Raw genomic sequence first — 22,149 nt, 5'->3', positions numbered from 1 at the left:
TATTTCATACACAATAATTGCAGAGATGGTCCTGCACCTTTTATTAGGGCAAAAACCACTTAGGAAGAAGGAGATTTAATAACTCAGCTATTTCAAATTGCACTGGGCTGAATCATGATACGTAAATTGTCAGTTCTGAAAGAGACTTTTGAAAAAGGGTTTTAATCCATGAATTTTTTTGTAATTATGATAGAATAACATATAGAGTTTTCAGATGGAATTATGTACTAAATAGCTTGCTATTATTTTTAAAAACTTCAAATCTTACAGGGAGGCAATTTACCAAGGCTGTAATTTTCTAAGCACATCTATGGGAGTGTTAAAGACTAACAGACAGCTGAGGTTTTGAAAGGGCAAGGTGATTTCACTGCCTCAGCTCCTCTAATTAAACTCAGTTGTCTTTTCTGGTCACTTTACTAGCATGTTCCCTGTAATGACCTATCCCCCCACGCAAGTTAAAAGATTAAATTTTTAAGTAATTAAATTGTTTCCTGCCTTGGGTTATCAGGAAACCAACATTTTACTCTTCAGGAAAACATTTCAGTATAAATTTTCCTACACAGATGTAATGATGGTAATTTTTGATTTTCCGAACTCATTGTAGGCTCCTGAATATTTTCAAGAAGCACAGCAAGGGAGGCACCTCCAACTACAGCTCAACTCTGTTTATATGCTCTTCCCACCCAAATGAGTTCTATTGATATAATGCTACCAAGTCTCAGTTTTTGGGGGGGATCAAACCGGAGTTAGCAGAGTAGAGCCTAACTGGGAAATCCTGTCCATTTCGGTACCATTTTGAAGCACCAGAAAGAGTCTACGTGTAAATGAACAAGTGAACAGTAGAGCTTTCTCTAACCAAACAAGAAAGACCACATAATCTGGAAGATGGGAAGAGGCTGGGTGATGGCACTGTAATCTGACAACTCTTGCCTTTCTGAAATCTGGTTATACTTCAGCATTTGACTGATTTTCAGATTTAACTTTCTGACAAGAGTTAAAATTCTTTTATCACAGATATAAAGCAGTCTACCACACTGCATTTTCTTGACTTCTGTGGGATTCTATAGTCACACACACACACACACACACGCGCGCGCGCGCGCGCGCATGCGCAAAAAGCAACAAAAATGCCATAACCAAAAACCAGGGAAGAAGATTTGTAATATATAACAGAAAGTTGAGATCACTAAAATACAAAGAGTGTCTAGAAATCAATAAGACCCAAACATAGTAACAGAAAACTTAGCAAAGGATATATACCATCAGTTCCCAGACAAATAAATACAATCGGTTATTATAAAGATTTTCAAATTTTTCCACCTCACTAGCAGTCAGGGAAGTGTAATTTTATCATTTTTAATTTTGAATAACTACACCTAGTTTTAAAAATTATTTTTCCTAATTCTCTGAAGCAATAAGAATGTATATGCCTAGAAACAAACCTTACCTAATATTTATAATCTTTATAGCCTTTAATTTTTTTTCAGCAAAGTTTTTGTACTTCATGGGGAAATACATTATCTATTTTCATTTTCAAAAAAGAGGAACATTGAGTATATTTGATGAAATAATGAGCTTTCTAGTATTTCATTTCATATTACACTTAAGTTTTAGATCATAAAGAATATTCTGTTGGCCCAAACTGAGTTGAGAGTTCAGAACCAAGATTTTTGTTCATTGATACAAAATAAATCTTAATGATTCCAGTTTGACAAAATTGCAAACGTAACTGCTTTTATTTTTTTGATCTCAAATAGACCCATAAATCAATTTAATTCAGCCTAGCTTTCTGTGGAGCTGTTATAAAAATAAAATGGTAAACTTCAACTGGAAGTGGGGTAGATTTTCCTCTGAACATGCATTTGCTGGTGGCATGTTTTTTCCACTTTTTCCATAACCATTATAAATGTCTATGTAAAACACAGGAAGTTAAAATTCTTTGAGAATCACGTACTCAGCTATCTTTCTCATAGGAAACAAAGCAAGAAAAGGCCACGCATTTCATCTAAGTTCTCCACTGCATGTAACGATGATGTTTTACACGATGCTGAGCTTAGATCTCTTTAAACTACATGAATGTGAAATCTGGCCTGGTTAATAGCATGTTTATCATACTTCTGAAAGAAGCAGTCTTACCAAAGCCAAACATGAAACCAAGTCGACATTTTCTCTGCACCAACTTGACATTTTTCGCTTGCCACATTCCGAGGGGCTTTTCCATCGCTTCCATATTGCTTGCTGACTGGGGAAGAAAATTCCGTGCACAAGTGGAATTTTAAAAATGTATAAGCAGCAAATGTGAATGTGTGTCAGACAAATGGATTTCCAGCATCTTAGTGCTTGCTTCTAACAGCTTGGAAGTATAACCACAGGCCCAGGTTGATACGGGTTTCAACGAATTCACCTGAATTCACATATAATTCATTTCCCTGCTCCTAGGCTCTAAAGGACGATGATGCCGAAACTGGATTGACTGATGGGGAAGAAAAAGAAGAACCCAAAGAAGAGGAGAAACTGGGAAAACTTCAATATTCACTGGATTATGATTTCCAGAATAACCAGGTCTGAAGGGGGTGGGAAAGGACTTCTAATTCCATGACGTTTTCTGAAATTACCAAGTAGAAATTGAAGCAAGATACTTCTTAAAACATTCCGTTTGCTCAGAGGGGAAAATGCAATTATCAAAGCTATTGATGAAATCATTTCGGAGTGCAGGCAGTCCCCTACTTGCTAATTTAACTTCTGATAATTAGAATTCACAGTATTCAACCGATTACATCTACTTATGGCACTTAAGCAGGCAGGCAGAATACAAATGAACTTGCAAGGAGCAGTCCAATTCTGACAGCTCTCATCAGCCCATCAGCCTGAGCTATGGCAATCTCCCTTGGAATTCATGGAATTCGATCTTGTTGAGGTGAACCACCATTCAACCAAAGCTTTAAAACAAAATCTGTTTGATAAGGAATCAAAGATGAAAAACTGGCTGCCTCCCATGAATTTCAAAGGCAGGAATGCCTTATCATGATACTAGGTAAAATTCCTAGCACCCAGGGGAGGAGAAAGACCAGCAACTGATTTCTAGTGCCTGTGACTGCTGCCCATAAACTGTTAAGGAACTCAAGGCAGTAACAAAACACTCCTGCTTTCAATTTCTCAAAAAAACTTAGATGTGCCACCTAGATGGATGATAATATTACTACCTTTTATTAACTGCATTATAGAGGTAGCTCAAAGGAAAATGTTTAAAATCTCTACATTAAAAAAAAATTATAATCATAATTTAAAAAAAAAAACAAAACACCTTCTAGGACACATGAAATTGACCATGTCCCTTTACCTTCTGATTTGTCAAATGAAAAAGCTAGGTAAGAATTAGTGGAGAGGCACCTGAGTAGCTCATTTATTTGAGTGTCTGACTCTCGATTTTGGCTCAGATCATGATCTCAGAGTCCTGGGATCTGCCAACATTAGGTTCAGTGCTCCAAGGCAGGAGTCTACTTGAGGATTCTCTCTCTTCTGCCTCTTGGGCCCTTCCCCCACCCACATTCATGACATGGGCTTGTGCGTACACTCACCACACGCTTGTGCGTGCTCTCTCCAATAGATAAAATCTTTAAATAAATTTAAAAAAAGAAGCATTAGTGGAATCAGCTGAATAAGAGATGGGGCTCTTAAGAATCTTTAGGACAATGTCCTTGTCTGGCAAAGTGAATTTAACTGTTTCACCTTTTTGGATGAGGAAAAAGTGATACAAGTTAATACATTTACTTCTAATACAGCTTGTGTTAATTATTTCATTGATGTTGAAATAATGATGTTGATGAGAAATGAACAATACATAAAACACCAATACTCAGCTCTGACAATGAAAGTCCAAAGTCAGTAACACTGTGAGAGTTCTATGTAGTTGCCAGAATTCTGGGTGTTATTTAGAAATCAACAATTTAAATAATGTCTTCACTTTTTGAATTTCCAGAGGGTTCCTCATGAAGAACGTACTGATAAGCTCTACCATACTAAAAAAATTTATTTGATCAGCTTCATTTCAGCCCTGACTAGTTATTTTATAATACATTCTAGAAAGCTGCATTTTGGTTACAGATACAAGTTTATAGGTACGGATTTATACACATTTATAAATATACCATTTATAGTTAATTAAATAGGGCATTTGAGATCACTTCTATCCCAGCTACCAAAATTTGACAATCAGGAGTTGGTCAAGAGCAAAACTTCCTAATAGTTACATATTCTGATGAAGATGAGGGTTAACATTAATATGTAACATTTTTTCCAGAAACTTAACATGACTTTATATACGTATCCAGTATATATTTTTTTTTACTATTTTATTCTACTTTCATATTATCCAGTAGAAATCTAGTGGTACATCATCCTGGTTAGTCATAATTTTGAAACTTCTAAGTTAGCTGGAATACTTTAAGTATCATTTTATAAAGCATCTTTAAGAAAATAGCACTGATTTTTTTTTACTCAAATATACTAAGTGCTTTTACTGTTCCCCTTCTAGCAAACACCAAATTTTTAAGAAGGTATTTCATTCTGAAAATCTAGAAGATCTAGCTGATGAAATATTTTTTAGTTCCTATGCATCTATCTTTCCAAGTGTTCTCGGCTAATCTAATTTATGAACTGATTCTTCTGAATCATGAAAAGATACAGCCTGAGGAATTTTATACATGAAGCTGTAATCAAATATACATGTTTGCTTACAGAAACTGAATGTCAACCCTAAAGTGCTCTAAATGAGAAGCTGTCATGGCATAGGGAAAGCTCAAGCAGAAGAGGGGGAAGAGGGTTAGAAGCAATGACACACCTTATCAACAAAATATCCAAAAATCTTTAAAATATAAGTTATCTAGGCTTAAGGAGTTTAGGTCATAGCACTAGTGCATTCTCTGCCCAAAAGCACATTCATTTCAAAACATGGGAAGGAGAAAATAGAATCTTGCTTATTCACATTGCTATCTAAAGGCAAATTCCAAATACCAACTTGGCAAATCAACAAACTGTTTGCTTTACTAATCATGTCTTTATAATCTGGTGTCTATTTTAGCTATTCTTGTACCATCTGTATTTTGTACACCTGCAATCCAGCGCTCTTACTGACACTCACTAATATACTGAGCATTAAAATGGAAACATCAGTCATTCAGAGCATTGGTCCTGGTTAAAAACTGAACTAGCCAAAGTGCTCTTTTTACAAACGTGATGGGTCAGTTTTATAGAAAATGAATGTGACTTTTTTTTTTTTTAAAGGAAGTAATGGCATTTCTACTCTATCTGGCTAAAAAGGCACAGACTCAAATGTTTCAGCCTGATGTGAAAAGCTGTAATGTATCTGCATTAACTGACACGGATATATCTTGTATAACCTTGATTAAGAGTCTACTTTTGTTTCCCATGTGAATCTAAACCAGTCTGTTGATACAAAACATCTGATGACAGAGCATCTGGAAGAGTCCACTCACACGTTTTATTTTCTTCCCCAAAACAGTAACAATGCCAGCCTATACTCACAGTCCTAAAACAGGAATGTATCACTGAGAAAACAGACAGGGAAAAATCTCAGTATTTGAAAAAAAAAAAAAAAAATCAGAAACATAGTCACTTAGCATTACAAACCGTATCTGTAATTTTACATTCATTTACGTGAAGCTGAAATTATACTTCTTTGACTCTATGTCCTAGATTTAATTTCAGAATAAATAATAATTTTACTGTAAGTTAAAATAAGAAATAGGCAGCATACAAATAAAGGTCAAATGTGATAAAAATAAGATGAGCAAGTTTCTATCTCAAAATGCTACCCAATTTCTAAGAAATTCCTATTTTGCTGGTCTGAAGCTTTGAGCGCAGAATAAACATTTCCTACTTTATAATCACAGACTTGTTATTAACAATTTATTTCCACTTACAAATCATGCCCTGGAAAGGAAAATAATGCACGAGGGCCTTTAGCAACTGGAAAGTTATTTGATTGCAGCTCTTTTGCAAATATAATTTCCATATTTAAAATAAATAAAATATTTTTTTAAAAAATTCCATATTTAACTGTAATCAGCAACCTTTTAAAAGCCTCTTTTGTGCTTAAAATCAGGCTTCCCAGAGCCTGTATCTGTCATAATTGGTTTCTGAAGTCTATATGGCTTGTTTCATTTGCCTTCTGTGTTTAGATTGATAAGAGAAATAGTTTATTAAAAGCAAAGAAGAAGAGAAAGCGAGAGATCATCATACGCAACATCGCAAACAAGTCAATCTTGTCCAAAATGTCCACCAATGCTTGTGTTTGCTCTATTCTGTCTCTCATTTCAGCTGCTGGTAGGGATTATCCAAGCTGCTGAGCTGCCTGCCTTAGACATGGGGGGCACATCTGATCCCTATGTCAAAGTGTTTCTGCTGCCCGATAAAAAGAAGAAATTTGAGACAAAAGTCCACCGAAAGACCCTTAATCCTGTCTTCAATGAGCAATTTACTTTCAAGGTATTTCTTTCTTTCTTTCTTTCTTTTTCTTTTTTTTGTACCTACTAATGACTTCTCTGTGGTTTTCAAGACCAATCTCATCCTGACACATACATAGATGTGCACATAGCCCCTTGATCAGAGGCTCACAGAATATCTAAAATTCTTAACTTCAGTCCGGTGAGGATTCTATATTGCATTTAGATGTGGTCAGAGTAGGATTTGGCTCAGCCATTTCAGAACAGAATATAGCCTGGGAGATAACAAGACTGTCATTCACGTCTCAAAAGGGAGGTCGACTAGGTAAGCCAATAGATTTGCACATGTCCCCCTCTCTAAAATAGAGCCCAAGCAAGAATGAAATCATTCTTTCTCTAAGTCTCGAAGTTCCTGAAAATAAATCACTATCACAGAACCGAGTAAACTGTGTTCCACTGTTTAAATGGTAGCAATTGGCTTTACTCTCGTTGTGAAATTCTGTGTATACACAGCCAATCTGAGCACAACAAAACCATTCTTAACTATCAATAAAAAGAATTAGGAGGGGCACCTGGGTGGCTCAGTGGGTTAAGCCTCTGCCTTCGGCTCAGGTCATGGTCTCAGGGTCCTGGGATTGAGCCCCGCGTCGGGCTCTCTGCTCGGCAGGGAACCTGTTTCCCTTCCTCTCTCTCTCTCTCTCTCTCTGCCTGCCTCTCTGCCTACTTGTGATCTCTGTCTGTCCAATGAATGAATAAAATCTTTAAAAAAAAATAAATAAATTGGTATATATTAAAAAAAAAAAAAAAAGAATAGGAGTCCCTTGTTTTTCAGCATTTCTAGCCTTTTTCCCCCTCAATGGTCATCTCTTCCCTAATGGTCTTCATCTTGTTGAGACACCTCAGTTCACAAACAATAACCAAGGGAGATTCTGGCCAAATGATAATGACTGGACAGGGAAACGTGCTCGGTGAGCCTCGGGCATCTCTGCATATACACAGTCCCATAGCTCTTGCCTCAAAGTCATGCACAAAAACAGCACTTTCATAGCTCTCTTTAATATGTGAAAAAAAAAAAATTTAAATGCATTACTTAAAATAATACATTTCTGAAAAATGAAAGGTCTGTGAATATGCCAGCAGGCGGATTCAGAACCCCTCATCTATCAGCCAGCCTTTGCGACAGCATGTGCCTCATGTTGGCAAATACTGAGTAGGAAATAAATGGATGAAACTGAGGGCATAAGTCATTTTCTCAAGCCCTGTTTCCAATTTCACAAAAGAGCAGTGTCTTTCCCTTCACTCTGAAATTTGAGGTTTTAAGACAAAAAAAAGTCTCCAATGTCTTGTCAGTAATCTTCTCTTAAAAAACTACACTTTTCTATGCCCAGAGAGTTTGTTTAGAGTCTCAATGAAAACATTCTGAAACTACTCAGCTTATGAAGAACTAATCACTATGGCCAATCCACCACAAAACAAAATGAAAATAAAATAAAATACTGCAAATGGTAATCACAGTCATACTATTTGACTATATTTTAATCTTAATTTAGGCCAGGAGTTTCTAACAACGATTTAGGAAGCAGAATCTTAAATTATTTGAAATACTGGGGGGGGTTTATTTTGAGTTACCTGTATGTTAATTTTAAAAATGTGTTCCTAAAATTTGATGAGGCGTGTTTAATTATTAAAATTTTTAAATTGTCTATAAAATTTTGTCAGGTTGCATTTTATTTCAGGAATGTTAATCAAACCATAAATCGATCCGAAGTATATTATATTTTGATACACTTAAGAATCATGATGCTGTTTTGAGAATGGTTAATTTCACCAGTAGATGTTATAGATTATGCATCCTGAAATGCCAATGGACAAGTTGTTCGAATAGAAGCACAACAGTTTTAAGAAGATAGGCTTTAAAACTGAGTTCAAGGGGCGCCTGGGTGGCTCAGTGGGTTAAAGCCTCTGCCTTCGGCTCAGGTCGTGATCCCAGGGTTCTGGGATCGAGCCCCGCATCAGGCTTTCTGCTCAGCAGGGAGCATGCTTCCCCCCTCTCTCCTTCTGCCTCTCTGCCTACTTGTGATCTCTGTCTGTCAAATAAATAAATAAAATCTTTTAAAAAAATTGAGTTCAAATCCGCTTGACATGAACTTGACATCCCCAACCTAAATGCTGTTTCTTTTCCTCCGAACTCCCAGCTAAAGGAACTACTAATCATTCAAGAAACAAATACAGAAGGCCTACTATGTCAGCCCTGTGCTAAATGCCTCACATGTATTCCTTCACTCAGCCTCAAACAACACTATGAAGTGGACCCTATTATCATCACTATTTGGTAAATGAAAAGTGTGAAGTTGGTTCACTTGCCCCAGGCCCTTCAGCTGGGAAGTTGGAAAACCCAGGCCCTGGCCTACCTAACCCCAAGTCCAGGTTTTTTCAACTAATGTTATTTCAAAAGAATCACACACACACAAAAAATTAATAATTTTTTTTTTAAAAATCCAGAGTGATTTTGGAAATAAGATGAAATTTCTGGAGGTTATCCCTATTCTAAAATTCATCTCTTCCTTTGAAATTTAGCTATTGGGAAGGGGTTTTTTTTCCTCCCAAAATGAAAAATGTATTGTTCCTCTTTTTTAATCAAAGTATTTTAATCAGATTCCAAATAGATGACAAATGACAAAAAAAATTCCTGAAAAACTGTAAATTCTTAAACATACATAGTCAAATATGCTTCCTTCCCCTTCCCTTAATATACAGAATTCATAGAGAAATGTCTGATGGAGCAAAGACAATCATTTACACTGATAAATAAAAATTGATCAAAACTTCAATACAAGTCTAAACAATTTCTTAATTAGGCATTTTTACCCAGTTACTGAAGTGTAGCTTACTTAGCTGGCACTACTCTCCCTGAATATTAAAAATGTCACTAATAAAATCCCAACCCATAGCATCTGTCCCAGATTCATCTGAGCAGCTGGAGAATTCATCAGTTCTTGGCCTTTTGCCACAACTCATCCTAAAAAGTGTCATACCTAAGAATGAACTTCAAGATCTATATGATAATGCATCTCTGATATTCAAAACATCCATTTTCTAGTCAGTTCCTGTCAATCAGTAAATTATTTTAGGGAGTAGGTAAGGCAACTTGTGAATTTCATTTCAATCCTTTCTGACTTCTAGCAGATCTTTTCATAAATCACTGCTCCATTCAATTGTGCCATCCAAATGGCTTGAAAGAGTTAACAGATTTTTTGAAACAAGTGTTCTACCTCAAATAACTATACCCTGACAAGATAACTGATAACAATAACAAAATGTTCTACAAGTAAAACTTACACAGTCAAGTGCAATTAGCTTGTTTTACTCTTCTATCAAACAAATTCCCACCTGATCATTCTAATCATTCAAAAGATGAATATTTAAGTGCCTACTGTGTGCCAACACTATTAAACCTTAAGGTGATTATAGCATGACTAATAGTAAGACTCATTATCAATAATACAATAGCTTTTAGAACTTTAGGATAAAGTGATGACTATGGTTGAGTCCCCATTGTCTCCCAATTTAGCTGCAAGTAGTTATTCAAACAAATTCATTTTTTTAAAAGTACAATTATCCCACTTTTGTTTATCCAACTAAGTATCAAAATTAAACACTATGAACAAGTCACACATTTTCAGCATTTTTGTGACCAGATTTTTATCCTCCTCTCTTTTTATTTAGGTACCCTACTCAGAATTGGGTGGCAAGACCCTGGTGATGGCCGTGTATGACTTTGACCGTTTCTCTAAGCATGACATCATTGGGGAATTTAAAGTCCCCATGAACACAGTGGATTTCGGTCACGTAACTGAGGAATGGCGCGATCTGCAGAGTGCTGAGAAGGAAGAGGTAAGGAAAACATTAGCATTTCTAATACCACAAGCTGTACTCGCCAGTTGCTCCCCACATAATAACCTATTGAAAGAATCTCTCTGCACACGATGATGTGGGCCTCCAGCTGCTGACAGCTGGCAAAATAGGGTTCAGGGATTGATAGCACAACCTCATTAAAAAGCACACAGGTCTTCTGGGTCTTATTTGAAAGAAAAGAGAAAGATTTGCGCGCTGTGTCTATAGATAATTCCCTGGACACACACACACGCCCACTATCTGCTTCCAGAAAGCTTCCAAAATGCCAGACACGCACACATCTATTTCTTTAAAAGGACAGTGAAAAATCATCTTATTCTTTGTATTTTTCCACAATCATTTTGTGTTTTCTACATAGGTTATGTAGCTATTAAACAGAAATCAAATAGCACTTTCCCCTTGATTATGTCTGCGTATCACAGACCGTTCATTGTTTCTCCACAGATATCGGAGTATGATGGGTGGAACATCAAATATAATTCACAAAGGCTGATATTAAATCCATTTTTTAAATGACTCACATTTTTAGAGTACTCTTCACATTGTTTTTTCCCCAGTTTTAACAGTTCAGCCCAGAATTTTTCTGTGATTTAAAAAGGGAAGTTCAATATCCTTAGTGCATTTAAACTACATAATAATCAATTCTATTTGATTATGCTATGCCTGCCTAGTGTTTTTCTGTGCAAATGTTTCAACAGGCCAATATCAGAAAGGCAAACAACTCTAACTTCTCTGAATTCCTAAAGCAACTCCTTTTCCAGCCATTTCTGGGGTCCTGACCATCCCTTGGGTGATTATAAGCCCAAGGGATTGTCAACAGCCTCCTTCAGGATTTCTAGGATTGTGTCAAGTGTGATCCCTTTGGGGCCACCAGGGAGATGAAATAGAGGCCCAAGCCCTCAGAGAAATTCAGCCAAGCCCATTACCTGGGAGCCCTCTCAATCTGAGATTTTCTATGACCTATGTAACTCAGTGAGGTTTTAGAACAGGTTTGTTGATTGCTGTACTGCAATCGAATCTTATTAGTGCTCTAAAATTATTATGTGGTTGTAAAAAAAGGAATAAAAGGTATTTGAGCTGAGCTCTGCTTTCCTTTTGGAAAGAAAAATATATAACTTAACCAAGTATGTTAGTCAGAATTAGATTCGTGGATACTGAGATCAATTTAGCCCCACTGTGGATATTATTCAAAAACCACATAAGGATAATATTGAGTTTTTAAATTTTGTTATTTTTATAAGTAGTTCTTCTCTTTGAGTGCACTAGTATCAATATTAAATCCAACATGTTTGAAAATAATCACTTGATCATAATGTTTCTAATTATTGAGCAAAGTAATGAGCTATTTCATTGAATTTTTATATTTTGTTGAAATGTTTTACTTTATAAATTCCTTGCAGTTGGGGTGCACAGTGAGACTAAAACAAATACTTATTAATGGAAAGGTTTTTTATTAGCTGAATGGTTAGTGGTTAGCCTGTTGGGTATCAGAATATGACCCACTCATCCTTCACTATAGTTACCTGTCCAGAGTTCATACTGCTCACCTTCACCTGATAACTATCAAGTGGTATGATATTCCAAGATCATACTTACCTGGGTTTCTGAAAAGTTGGCAAATATTTTTGCCTGAGTTAAGAAAATGTTTAAGAAAAAAAAATAAAGAAAATGTAAGCCATCTAGTTCTCCTCTTTCGAAAATTCTTTGAATATGAACAGAGTTTTAGACTTGGCAATAGGCCGACAGGCTTGGCTCTAGACTCTAACAGAGTAGATTGACCAAAAAGAATCACATTTTTCTCTTCACCCCCTTACTTGCTCTCTTCTTTCTCTCTCTTCTATTTCCTTCTTTCTTCTTCCATGTCTTCTCTCCCTATCTATGACTTTTGTAGCCCAACTCATTCAAAAATATTATGTGGATATTTACTATATAGCACTACATTTCTAGAACTGTATAAGTACTAAACAAAGTGAAATGGGTAGCCCCTGCTCCGGCTTTCATGGTATATAGTGTGGTCTCCTTTTCCTTCCTCATGCCAATCTTTGTGTTACTCATTGTCAGTGACCCTGGTTTTAGGAAAAAGTCCTGTCTGAAAATCAAACACTCCTGGGTTTCAATTCTGACAAGTCCATTTACCAGATCAGAGAACTTGGGCACACTACTTAAGCTCTCTAAAATTCAGTCTGTTGATCTAGAAAGTGTTTTACCATTATCTACCCCTTGTCTTACAGATTAAGTAGGATAGAGTATTAAGTGCCCAGCAGAGAGCCTGGGATGTGGTAAGTGAGCAATGAGCAAGAGATCTCCCATTCTTTCTTCTTGGCCAATCTTTTCTGTGTTCTTTTACTTTGTTTTTACCTCCCTATTCAATCTGGCCTTTTCCCTCTATCCAAATCTACTTCTCTCTTCTTTTTCTCACCACCATTCTACTTACTGAATGTCTCTGCAAGTTTTTAATGGGAAATAATTCTACAACCACATTTTGAAACTCTTGAGCCTTTCCTCTTTGATATCTACTTGGGAATAGGAATTTTTAGTTTGAAGTTGAGTGACTATATCCTTTTATCATGATATAGGAAGCCTCATAAAACAGATGTCTAGCTTATGAAATATCTCTAGATGACTACAACCAGGTGTAAACTTTCTCATAATAAATGAAGTAAGCTTCCAATCACATTTTTGTACCTGAATAATTACTTATTCTCACTGATATATGCTCTAATTATTTCGTGCTACTGTCCATTAACTGCAGAAAATTACAGTTGTATGACTAAATTGTAGTCCAGATTTACTCTGGTTCTCACAATTTTAAAGACACTGTTTTTCCATTTTACATGAACAATTCTGTTCATGATTTTCATTTTCCTTTTATCTAACAGTGTTAAGTGTTGTTTTTAATATAAAAAGTGAAAGGTATTTACGAAAAGTGAGGGGAAAGGGAATTCAAGAAACAGCTTTGGAATCTAGAAACCGAGCCACTCATCACAGTAGTCTGGTTCAGGTTGGCACTTGGATTTAACAAGTTAAATCCAACCCGCTGAGATCCAACCCTGTGATTTTGGCTTTATTGCCAGAAAGTTAAAAATCATAAAGGTCATAAGATAATGAAGCAATTATGTAAGTTAAAAATTTGTTATTTTAGTGATCAGCTAAATGTGCAAGCAGTTTAGGGGAGAAAAAGGGGAAATAGCCTTATCTGGAAGTTACCAAGCACATGTTGAAAATGTAAAGGTGTGTGAAAGAGATAAGCTATGCCAGGAAGAGCCCTAACAAGCACAGGGCTCCCACTGTTAGATTCTAGCCGCTAGGGAAAACATCTCTGGTCAGGTTTCCATTCTGACTTGGTAAGTTTCTCTGACACAGTCAAAGCCTCCTTACTGGTTTAAGTTCACTCAAGTTGTCTCCCCTTCCACCTTCTAACAGATGAAGATGGAATTTGACTTTACAGACCACTAGACCTTTTTCTTATTTTTGTTTCTTTAAAACAAAAATGTACATCCTCTGAGTGGAGAGACAATAACATAAAGCTTTTCTTTTTTCCCTTTTTTTAGTATAGGGCCTCAAAAATCATCCTTTTACAAAAGGCTTTTTAATCACCCATTTGCAAAATGTTTCTACTATTATAACCTCAGGCTACATTTTGAGATTTTCTTTTTAATCATTCAAAAAATATTGATGCCGCCCACAGGTCAAACCTGAACGCAGCCCTCATACTTTTACAATAGTCCATTAAATTGATACAACTGCTTAATTACTTCAAATGTTATAATCAATGGCTATAATTCCATTTGTCTTTTCTTCTTAAATTTTATTTATGATTTTAGAAATTGTCTCAGTTCTACACCCCAGCATCAGGTATCTTTAAAGCCCTTAGTTCCTTTTTTTTTTTTTTTTTGCATTTTATCCCTAATTTTTATGTATTTTTTGTATTTTGTCCCTAATTTATATATTTTAACCTCCACTACTACCTCTTATCTCTAAAAACAACATAAGAAATAGATACTGCCAGAAAACAACTGAGCCTTTTTTCTTTTTACTTTCAACAAGTAATTTTTTTCCTCCATTAGAGAATAAGTCTATCACCTCTGCTTTGTGTAGAATTCATTAAAGAGTGGTTTTTAAATGAGATTCGGTAATCCAGTGCAAATGGGAAAAAAAATTGATTGCTGAATTAAAGCTAGTTGGAACATAATTTAATTAGTACCCAAGCAGAAGGGTAGAGAAACTACTTTATTGCCTTAATAGAAAATCAATTTTGCAACAAAATTTCACATTTTTAAGCCTAATTAGAAAAACATTTACTTCACAGAAAAGCGTTTGGAAAATACATATTCAGTCAAATGGCAAAAATTGTTCCAACTCCAATGGTCAATTACTTGATATTTCTTTGGAATGAGTTAAAGTCATTATTCCTTATGACATCTCTTATGGCCAAAGATCATAAAAGAACTGATGTTATTTCTAAGTGTACTTAGTAGTCAGATGGTAACTCATACCCTCTGAGAATCTCTGCACAGCAAATCAATGCAGTGAATGGAAATCCTCCCAAAGGTTAATTGGTGGAATTTAAGCATGGATGCCAATAAGAACCTTCCTTGTCATTTATAATCCATCACATTAGAGAAATCCACCAAAGACACCTATTTTGATCCATAACATTACAGAAAATTATATTTGTTTTTTTTTTTTTTTTTACTTGTTCATTGTCTGCCTTTCCTCCCCTCCCCCGCCCAGCCCTAAGACTATAAATTCCATCCCAGCTGTGGCCATACCTATTGTTCCCCGCTATAAGACCCAATTTGATCACTGAGGCAAGCACACAGTAGGTGTGCAAAAATATTTTTGATTGAAGGAATGGGGGAAGGTGTTTATTATACTGTGAGATATTTCAGAACTCCCTTTTTAAAGTCCCTATCAGTAACAGTAATTCTGTTCTTATTTTATAAATGAAGTCCAGGATCTTCTGAAAGCCCATCAACAAAATACACTAGCATTAAACAATGAAAATGGTTCACTAGGTTTTTTGGGTATTTTGGTCTTTCTTTTTTTCAGGATTTTATTTATTTATTTGAGAGAAAGAGAGAGCACACGTGAGCAGGGAGAGGGGCAGAGACACAGAATCTCAAGCGGACATTGTCCAATGTGGGCCTACCTCATGACCCATGAGATCATGACCTGAGCCAAAACCAAAAGTCAGATGCTCAACTGACTAAGCCACCCAGGCACCCCAGTCTGTTCCTTTTAAAAGCGAGGCAGTGTAGATGCTTAGTAAAATCACTGTTGTTACAGCTTTTGTTGATGGTCATTAAGATGATGATAGTTGTTAAGGCTTATTCAGTATGTTGTTCTCTGCAGCATTCTTGTCACCCTGTTTTCATGATGCACAGAAAGCCTTGTGGTTTAGCTTAGTTTAACTTTATCTGAAAAGTTAAGACTTAGTGAAAGCTATGATGTCAGTCTCTGCTTGCAACATGGAAATTTACCCAGGAAGAAGTGGAGAAGAATCAACTCCAAGGAGACTTCAAAGAATACGAACAAATATCTAAGTTTATCATAGAGTATTAATTGCTACTCAGATTTATAATACAATAGATATGATATAGTGGTATTCAGTTGTCTTATAATAAGACCATGATATAATTTAGTGCATTTAGTATATATATGTTCATTTTATAGGACTTGGAATATAATAATTCCATTTCAACTATTACAGAAGTAGAGTTGCCTTTGATTTTTTTAGCATGTTTTTGGCCATAGCTGTGGTTTACTTGATTTTGAGTCTTCAGTTAGAATTTCAATCTCCAATTATAACTGTATTGCTATGCATAACAAGCATTGTCTGCTCCATGATGTGGTTTCTAAGAACATCATAGGAAAAAGAAAATAACTTGAAATATCCCTCGTGTGTAGTAGCACTTGATTGCCTTTCTAGTTAAGAAGACTTTTCATGCACAAATGGACGAGACCAATCCTTACTTCACTGAGTTTCTAAATGAAAATTTAATATCGTTTTATTTTTCATTGTGAATTCTCTAGAAAAGTAATCTAAATTTAGACTTTAAAGAATTAAATTGGGGGAGAGCGACTCTGGGTATTTTCAAAATACCTTTGATGACCTCGCATTGTCATACTTTAACCTGCTGCACTGCCCTCCCCTTCACAACTCTCACCACCCAGAGGCCTGTATTCCCAGCTCTGCTCTCATTTCCAAAACTCACCTTTATTAAAACTTACTTTAACTTCTCCACCTAAGCCATAAACACAAATAATGAAAGCTACCTTTCACTGAGAGTCTACTATATGCCAACAAAAAGAGCTCTCACTACACTCTTCAAAACTGGCATTATTGTATCTATTTACAAAAGGAAGGGATAAGACCTGAAGCCCAGGAAAAGTCTGAGTAATTTGTCCAAGTTCATACAACTGATGGCAGAGCTAAAATTCAAACACAGGTCTAAAGCCCACACTTTTTCTATTTAACCATACCATCTTCATTAGGCAGTCTTTTCCAGTTTTTTCAGCCCCCAAAATATAGCTGTAAACTCAATTTAAATACAATAACGAAAAACCAACTGATGGGAACTAGTTTTTCTCAGCTTTGACTTATTTTTTTCAGAATCTTAACATTTGATCAGTCTGTTTTGACAACTTACACATTGTTAAAACTTACATATATATATATATATATATATATTTTTCCCCCTCCAATATTATAATATATTGCAAATGTATGTAACATAGCAAAAAAAAAAAAAAAAACCAGCTCTGGCATTTTGTTTCTTCTTAATATTTCAAATACTCAGCATGAACTCCTGCCCAAGATACAAAGCCTGCAAATGCCAAAGTACTCATTAATACAAACATGTTATTATTTACTCATGAGTGCTGATGAACTTAATGAAGGCAGAGGGATTTCTCCTTGCATTTAAAAAAAATAAATAGAATATAAATTCCTATCCATTCATTTAAAATGCGGTATCTATGCAATTAGTATAAAAATATATTATAAAGTATATGAAGTATATAAAACAAAAAATTAACACTCGCATATGGGAAGCGGCAATAATAGTAACAAAACTTTATAAGGTAAAATAATAAAAGCTTCAGGAAGAGCAGAGTAAGAAGTATAATTCAAATGTACCATATGCTTTTTTTTTTTTTAAAGATTTTATTTATTTATCAGAGAGAGAGGGAGAGAGAGCGAGCACAGGCAGACTGAATGGCAGGCAGAGGCAGAGGGAGAAGCAGGCTCCCCACCGAGCAAGGAGCCTGATGTGGGACTCGATCCCAGGACGCTGGGATCATGACCCGAGCCGAAGGCAGCTGCCCAACCAACTGAACCACCCAGGCGTCCCAAATGTACCATATGTTTTAAGCAACAAGAAAAAACATGGACAGGGAGGCGCCCCTGAAGACTGGAAAAAAGTGAACCAGTCATTAAAACGGAGAATTGGAATAAGCAGAAAGAAATGGAGAATGCCCTCCAGAAGTGAAAAAAGGTCAGCAAGAGCAAATTTTCAGAGCTGAGACTGCCAACACCAGGCCCAGCAAACAGTGGAGTGCGAGCTTGAACAGATACCCTGCAACTGGATAAACGAGACTGAACGAAGCAGTGTGCTGACAGCATGTTTCTTAAACGTCAGACGGACAAATCTAGACTCAGGTCATTAAGTGAACCTTGTTATTCCCAAGGACAAGACTTGGACTAGGAGAGCCAGACCCACATCTGTGCCAAACACTCTACTAACTGCTTTTCTCACATTATTTCATGTAATTCTTGGGGCAGTCCTGTTGGGTAACTCTTCTTCTCCCTGTTCCACATATTAGAAAATATAATTTGGGTGCCTGGGTGGCTGAGACGATTAAGCCTCTGCCTTCAGCTCGGGTCATGGTCTCAGGGTCCCGGGATTGAGTCCCGCATCGGGCTCTCTGCTCAGCAGGGAGCCTGCTTCCTCCTCTCTCTCTGACTGCCTCTCTGCCTACTTGTGATCTCTTTCTCTGTCAAATAAATAAATAAAATCTTTAAAAAAAAAAAAAAATATATATATATATATATATATATATATATAATTTGCCCAGTGCCACCCAGAAAACAAACAACAGAGCACAGATTTAAACCCAGGTCTGCCTGAATCACAAGCCCATTTTCTCTCTACTCTGCCATATAGCCACTCAGCTGACGAAAGCTCAGGGAGTACATGGATGCAGTCTCATGCACCTTATCTCCAGAGCCTATCACTGCACCTGGAACACCCACAGTGTTTAAATATTTCCAAGTGAACTGAACAAATTAGAATGAGATGAGAATTTTATCAAACATACATCCTGAGTTATACCACCTTCAGGGAAGTCATCTTTGAAAGATGCCCAGTTGTCCCAGGGTACTGCTTATATGGTACCCCAAAATCTTGAACTCTATCTTCTCCCTCCAGGAGTCTCTCTCAGTGTACAGTACATTCTTTTCTCAATAGTGGCTTCTTTTTGTCTTCCCAAGGTACATTTTATTGAAATGGCCGTAAACTCTTTAGTGTCCTGTAGGAATGGATGATCAAATGGAGAAAAGCAATTTTAGTTACTGTGGTAAAATAAGAGGATGGATGTTCTTGTAAGCTTTGTATTCTGACTCTGGCCAAAATGTTGCGAGTATTAGCATCATTGGGTGGTCTCTCACATGGGTCACTATGGGAAAAATTATTTGGAGATACAAGTTCTGACACATATAAAGGAATCCAATTGTTTTAATAGCAACTGATGTAAGGGTTAGGTTTTCTTTTAAGTCAAAGAATATAAGGGTTGTCAGTTGAATTTTGAGTAAAGCAGAATGGAGTAGTTTAGAAGCATGGATTTTTGAATACAGATTGGTAGAGCACCAGTGAAGAGTGGGAGTTGAAAGGGGAACAAACAAAACAAAAGAATGGGAAAAATAACATAGGTAAGAACAGTCTTGCCTGTATCAGGTTTATTATTGAAATAGTGAAGAGGTGGGGCACCTGGGTGGCTCAGTGGGTTAAAGCCTCTGTCTTCGGCTCAGGTCATGATCCCAGAGTCCTGGGATAGAGCCCCGCATCAGACTCTCTGCTCAGCGGGGGAGACTGCTTCCTCCTCTCTCTCTACCTGCCTCTCTGCCTACTTGTGATTTCTGTCTGTCAAATAAATAAATAAATAATCTAAAAAAAAAAAAAGAAATAGTGAAGAGGTTCTTGAGTGGGAAGCAACGTGTTCAATACAGGAGAATGTCTTACTCTGTCGTGTCCTCCATCTTCCCCACATTTGGATCTTTTACAATGTAATCCTTTCTGGGGAGTTCATCATATGTTTTACAACTTTTTTTTTAATTATCTTGTTTGTGAATTCTTCAAATTAAATGTTTTTACCTTCTGTCTCACTCCTACCTCACTCTGAGCAGGCCAAATGTTTGTGTTGTGAAATCCGTAATCCATTACAATCTGTTACTCTGCAAGTAGATGAAATGTCAGCAGTTGAGTTGTACTGTGTGTACTACAGAAAAAAGGAGAGCGAGAACTCACTGAGAAACACCAGCTTAAATAACTAAGAGATCAAAGAGAAGGAGCATCCACACCCACACTTGCTTGTTTTAAACAAGGCTAAAAGTTTTTAATGAATTTTATGAACAAGAGTCTCCAAATTGTTTTGAGTTACTTTAATTCACTTATTTTTATTTATTCAGCATGTATGTATTAAGTCCCTTTTATTAGCCAGAGACGATGCCAGTTTTCAGGACTACAACGGTAAAGAAGACAGACCCATTAAGCTTAGACAGTTATACTTTTATGGTGACACGGCACTGTAGGGGAGATTAAAGCTCTGGCCTTGGACTCAGCCTATGTGGACCCAACCATGACTCCACTTACTATCAGTATTGCTTAACCCTTCCTTAAAATGGGTTATTACCCACCTGTGTGAGCTAAGATACACTCTAAATGAGATCATTCACATGAAGTATTTAGAACAATTCTTGGCACCTAATAAACTCTGAGTAAATGTTATTCTTATTGTTGGAAACACAAACCAGTCCCCTTCTTTCCTTGTCAGCAAAAAAACAAACAAACAAAACAAAAAAAAATCACCCTGACCACTACACCTGTATCTTTCTTTTTGTGAAGAGACTTGGACAGACCAAGGGTTCAGAGGGTATTGTCAGGCACGGTTTTGATCAAAAGGAGGTGTCTGAGCATAGACCCCATGTCTGAGAGACTGTGAAGTATGAAAAGAGGTCCTAAATGACAATGGGGGGGGAAGGCAATTTACCTCCTAAGTGTATACCCAAGAAAAATGGAGGCACATGTACACACACACACACACACACACAGCACCAAAACAAACAAAAACAAAAAACTGTATGAGAATGTTCACAGCAGTGTTTTTTAACAGCCAAAAATCAGAAGGAGCTCAAACTTCCATCAGCTGGTAAATAATTCAACATGTTATATACATATAACAGAATATTATTCAGCCACACACACAAAGAGCAACGCAGCATTGATACAGGCTACAATACAGATGAACTAGAAGAGGCAAATCCACAGACAGAAAGCAGACTGACGGGGACCGAAGGCTGGGAGTTGGGGGGTGGGAGGGGAGGAATGAAGAATGACCGCTAATGGGTATGGGTTTCTTTGTGGGGTAATAAAAGTATTCTAAAATTAGGGAGTGGTGATGGCTACACAATTCTGCAGATACCAACATCCGTTGAATTAGACAATTTAAGAGGGTGAATTTTATGTTAGGTGAATTTTATCTCAGGAAAGCAATTTTTTTCAAAAGTGTTTCAAGCACTGAAACCCCAAATAAGGAAGCCCGATGTTTGAGGTTGATCCATAGTCCCATTTGAGATCGTACTCAGGTACACTGTTGGTTCTTTCCTGATGTGGTTTGAAAAGTTTAGAGAGGTTTCCTCAAAATATTTTGGTTTCCCTTTGAACCACAGCATTTGTCTCCAAGATCATGCTCCTCACCACATGGCTCTTGATATAACATCCTTGGGTTGGAAACACTAACATCCTTGGGTTGGAAAGAACGCAGGCCTATGCGCAGGCCACGTGGCTAGCCAGGGAGAACCCAGGATACAGACACCAGTGTTTGATTCCAAAGCCATTGTCTCCTGGTCTATACCCCTCGGGGTAGGAAGTGTTAGTCTTAATTCTCCTGACATATAAACATTGTTTGAAATATGAAGACTAATCCTTTTACAGTCTGTCTGTACACCATAGCTTCTCAGATTCCCCCATTTAGTCACTCTTTTCTGGGCCCTTTCTCGCAACATTATGCATTTTTTGAGGTAGAAACTGATACATAATAAACGCACTCCTATGAAATGTACATTTCAGCGTGTCTTCACAGTTTTGTCCACCAGTCTAACCACCACTGCAGGAAAGCTGCAGAATGTTTCTTACCCCAGAAAAAGTCCCACGTGCCTCTTTGTCATCAATCCCCGGTGCCTAGAAGTAATCCGTTCTGGTTTTTCTCACCATGGCTTAGTTTGCCTGTTTTGAACTACATATAAATGGAATCCTACTGTTCTGGGTCCAGATTCTTTTGGTACAGATGCTCCTGGGATCCTTCGTACAGCTGCATGCCACAGTTCTCTCCTTATAACTTAGTGTTCTACTGCATGAAGAGGCCACAATTTACCCATTTTTGTGTTGATGGACATTGGGGTTGTTTCCAGTTTTGAATTATGATGAACAGAGCTGCTGTCAAAGTACTTGCCCACCTTTCTGTGGACACATGCTTTCATTTCACCCAGCAC

General features: G+C 36.9%; 1 protein-coding gene across 1 annotated transcript in view; it reads left to right on the top strand.

The window, feature by feature from the left end:
- Positions 1–22,149, top strand: part of LOC111142135 (synaptotagmin 1) — a 552,723-nt gene that overhangs the window by 397,723 nt on the left and 132,851 nt on the right. Inside the window, exons 5-7 of the mRNA XM_022495115.1 lie at positions 2,440–2,562; positions 6,340–6,507; positions 10,191–10,358. Coding sequence (XP_022350823.1) covers positions 2,440–2,562; positions 6,340–6,507; positions 10,191–10,358 — 459 coding nt within the window. The remainder of the gene's footprint in view (positions 1–2,439; positions 2,563–6,339; positions 6,508–10,190; positions 10,359–22,149) is intronic.

The sequence above is a fragment of the Enhydra lutris genome, unplaced genomic scaffold (assembly GCF_002288905.1).
Source record: "Enhydra lutris kenyoni isolate GAN:26980312 unplaced genomic scaffold, ASM228890v2 scaffoldscaffold7, whole genome shotgun sequence".
In the NCBI taxonomy this organism is placed as follows: Eukaryota; Metazoa; Chordata; class Mammalia; order Carnivora; family Mustelidae; genus Enhydra; species Enhydra lutris.
Note: the sequence above shows the minus strand (reverse complement) of the source record. Positions and strands in the feature narration are given on the sequence as shown.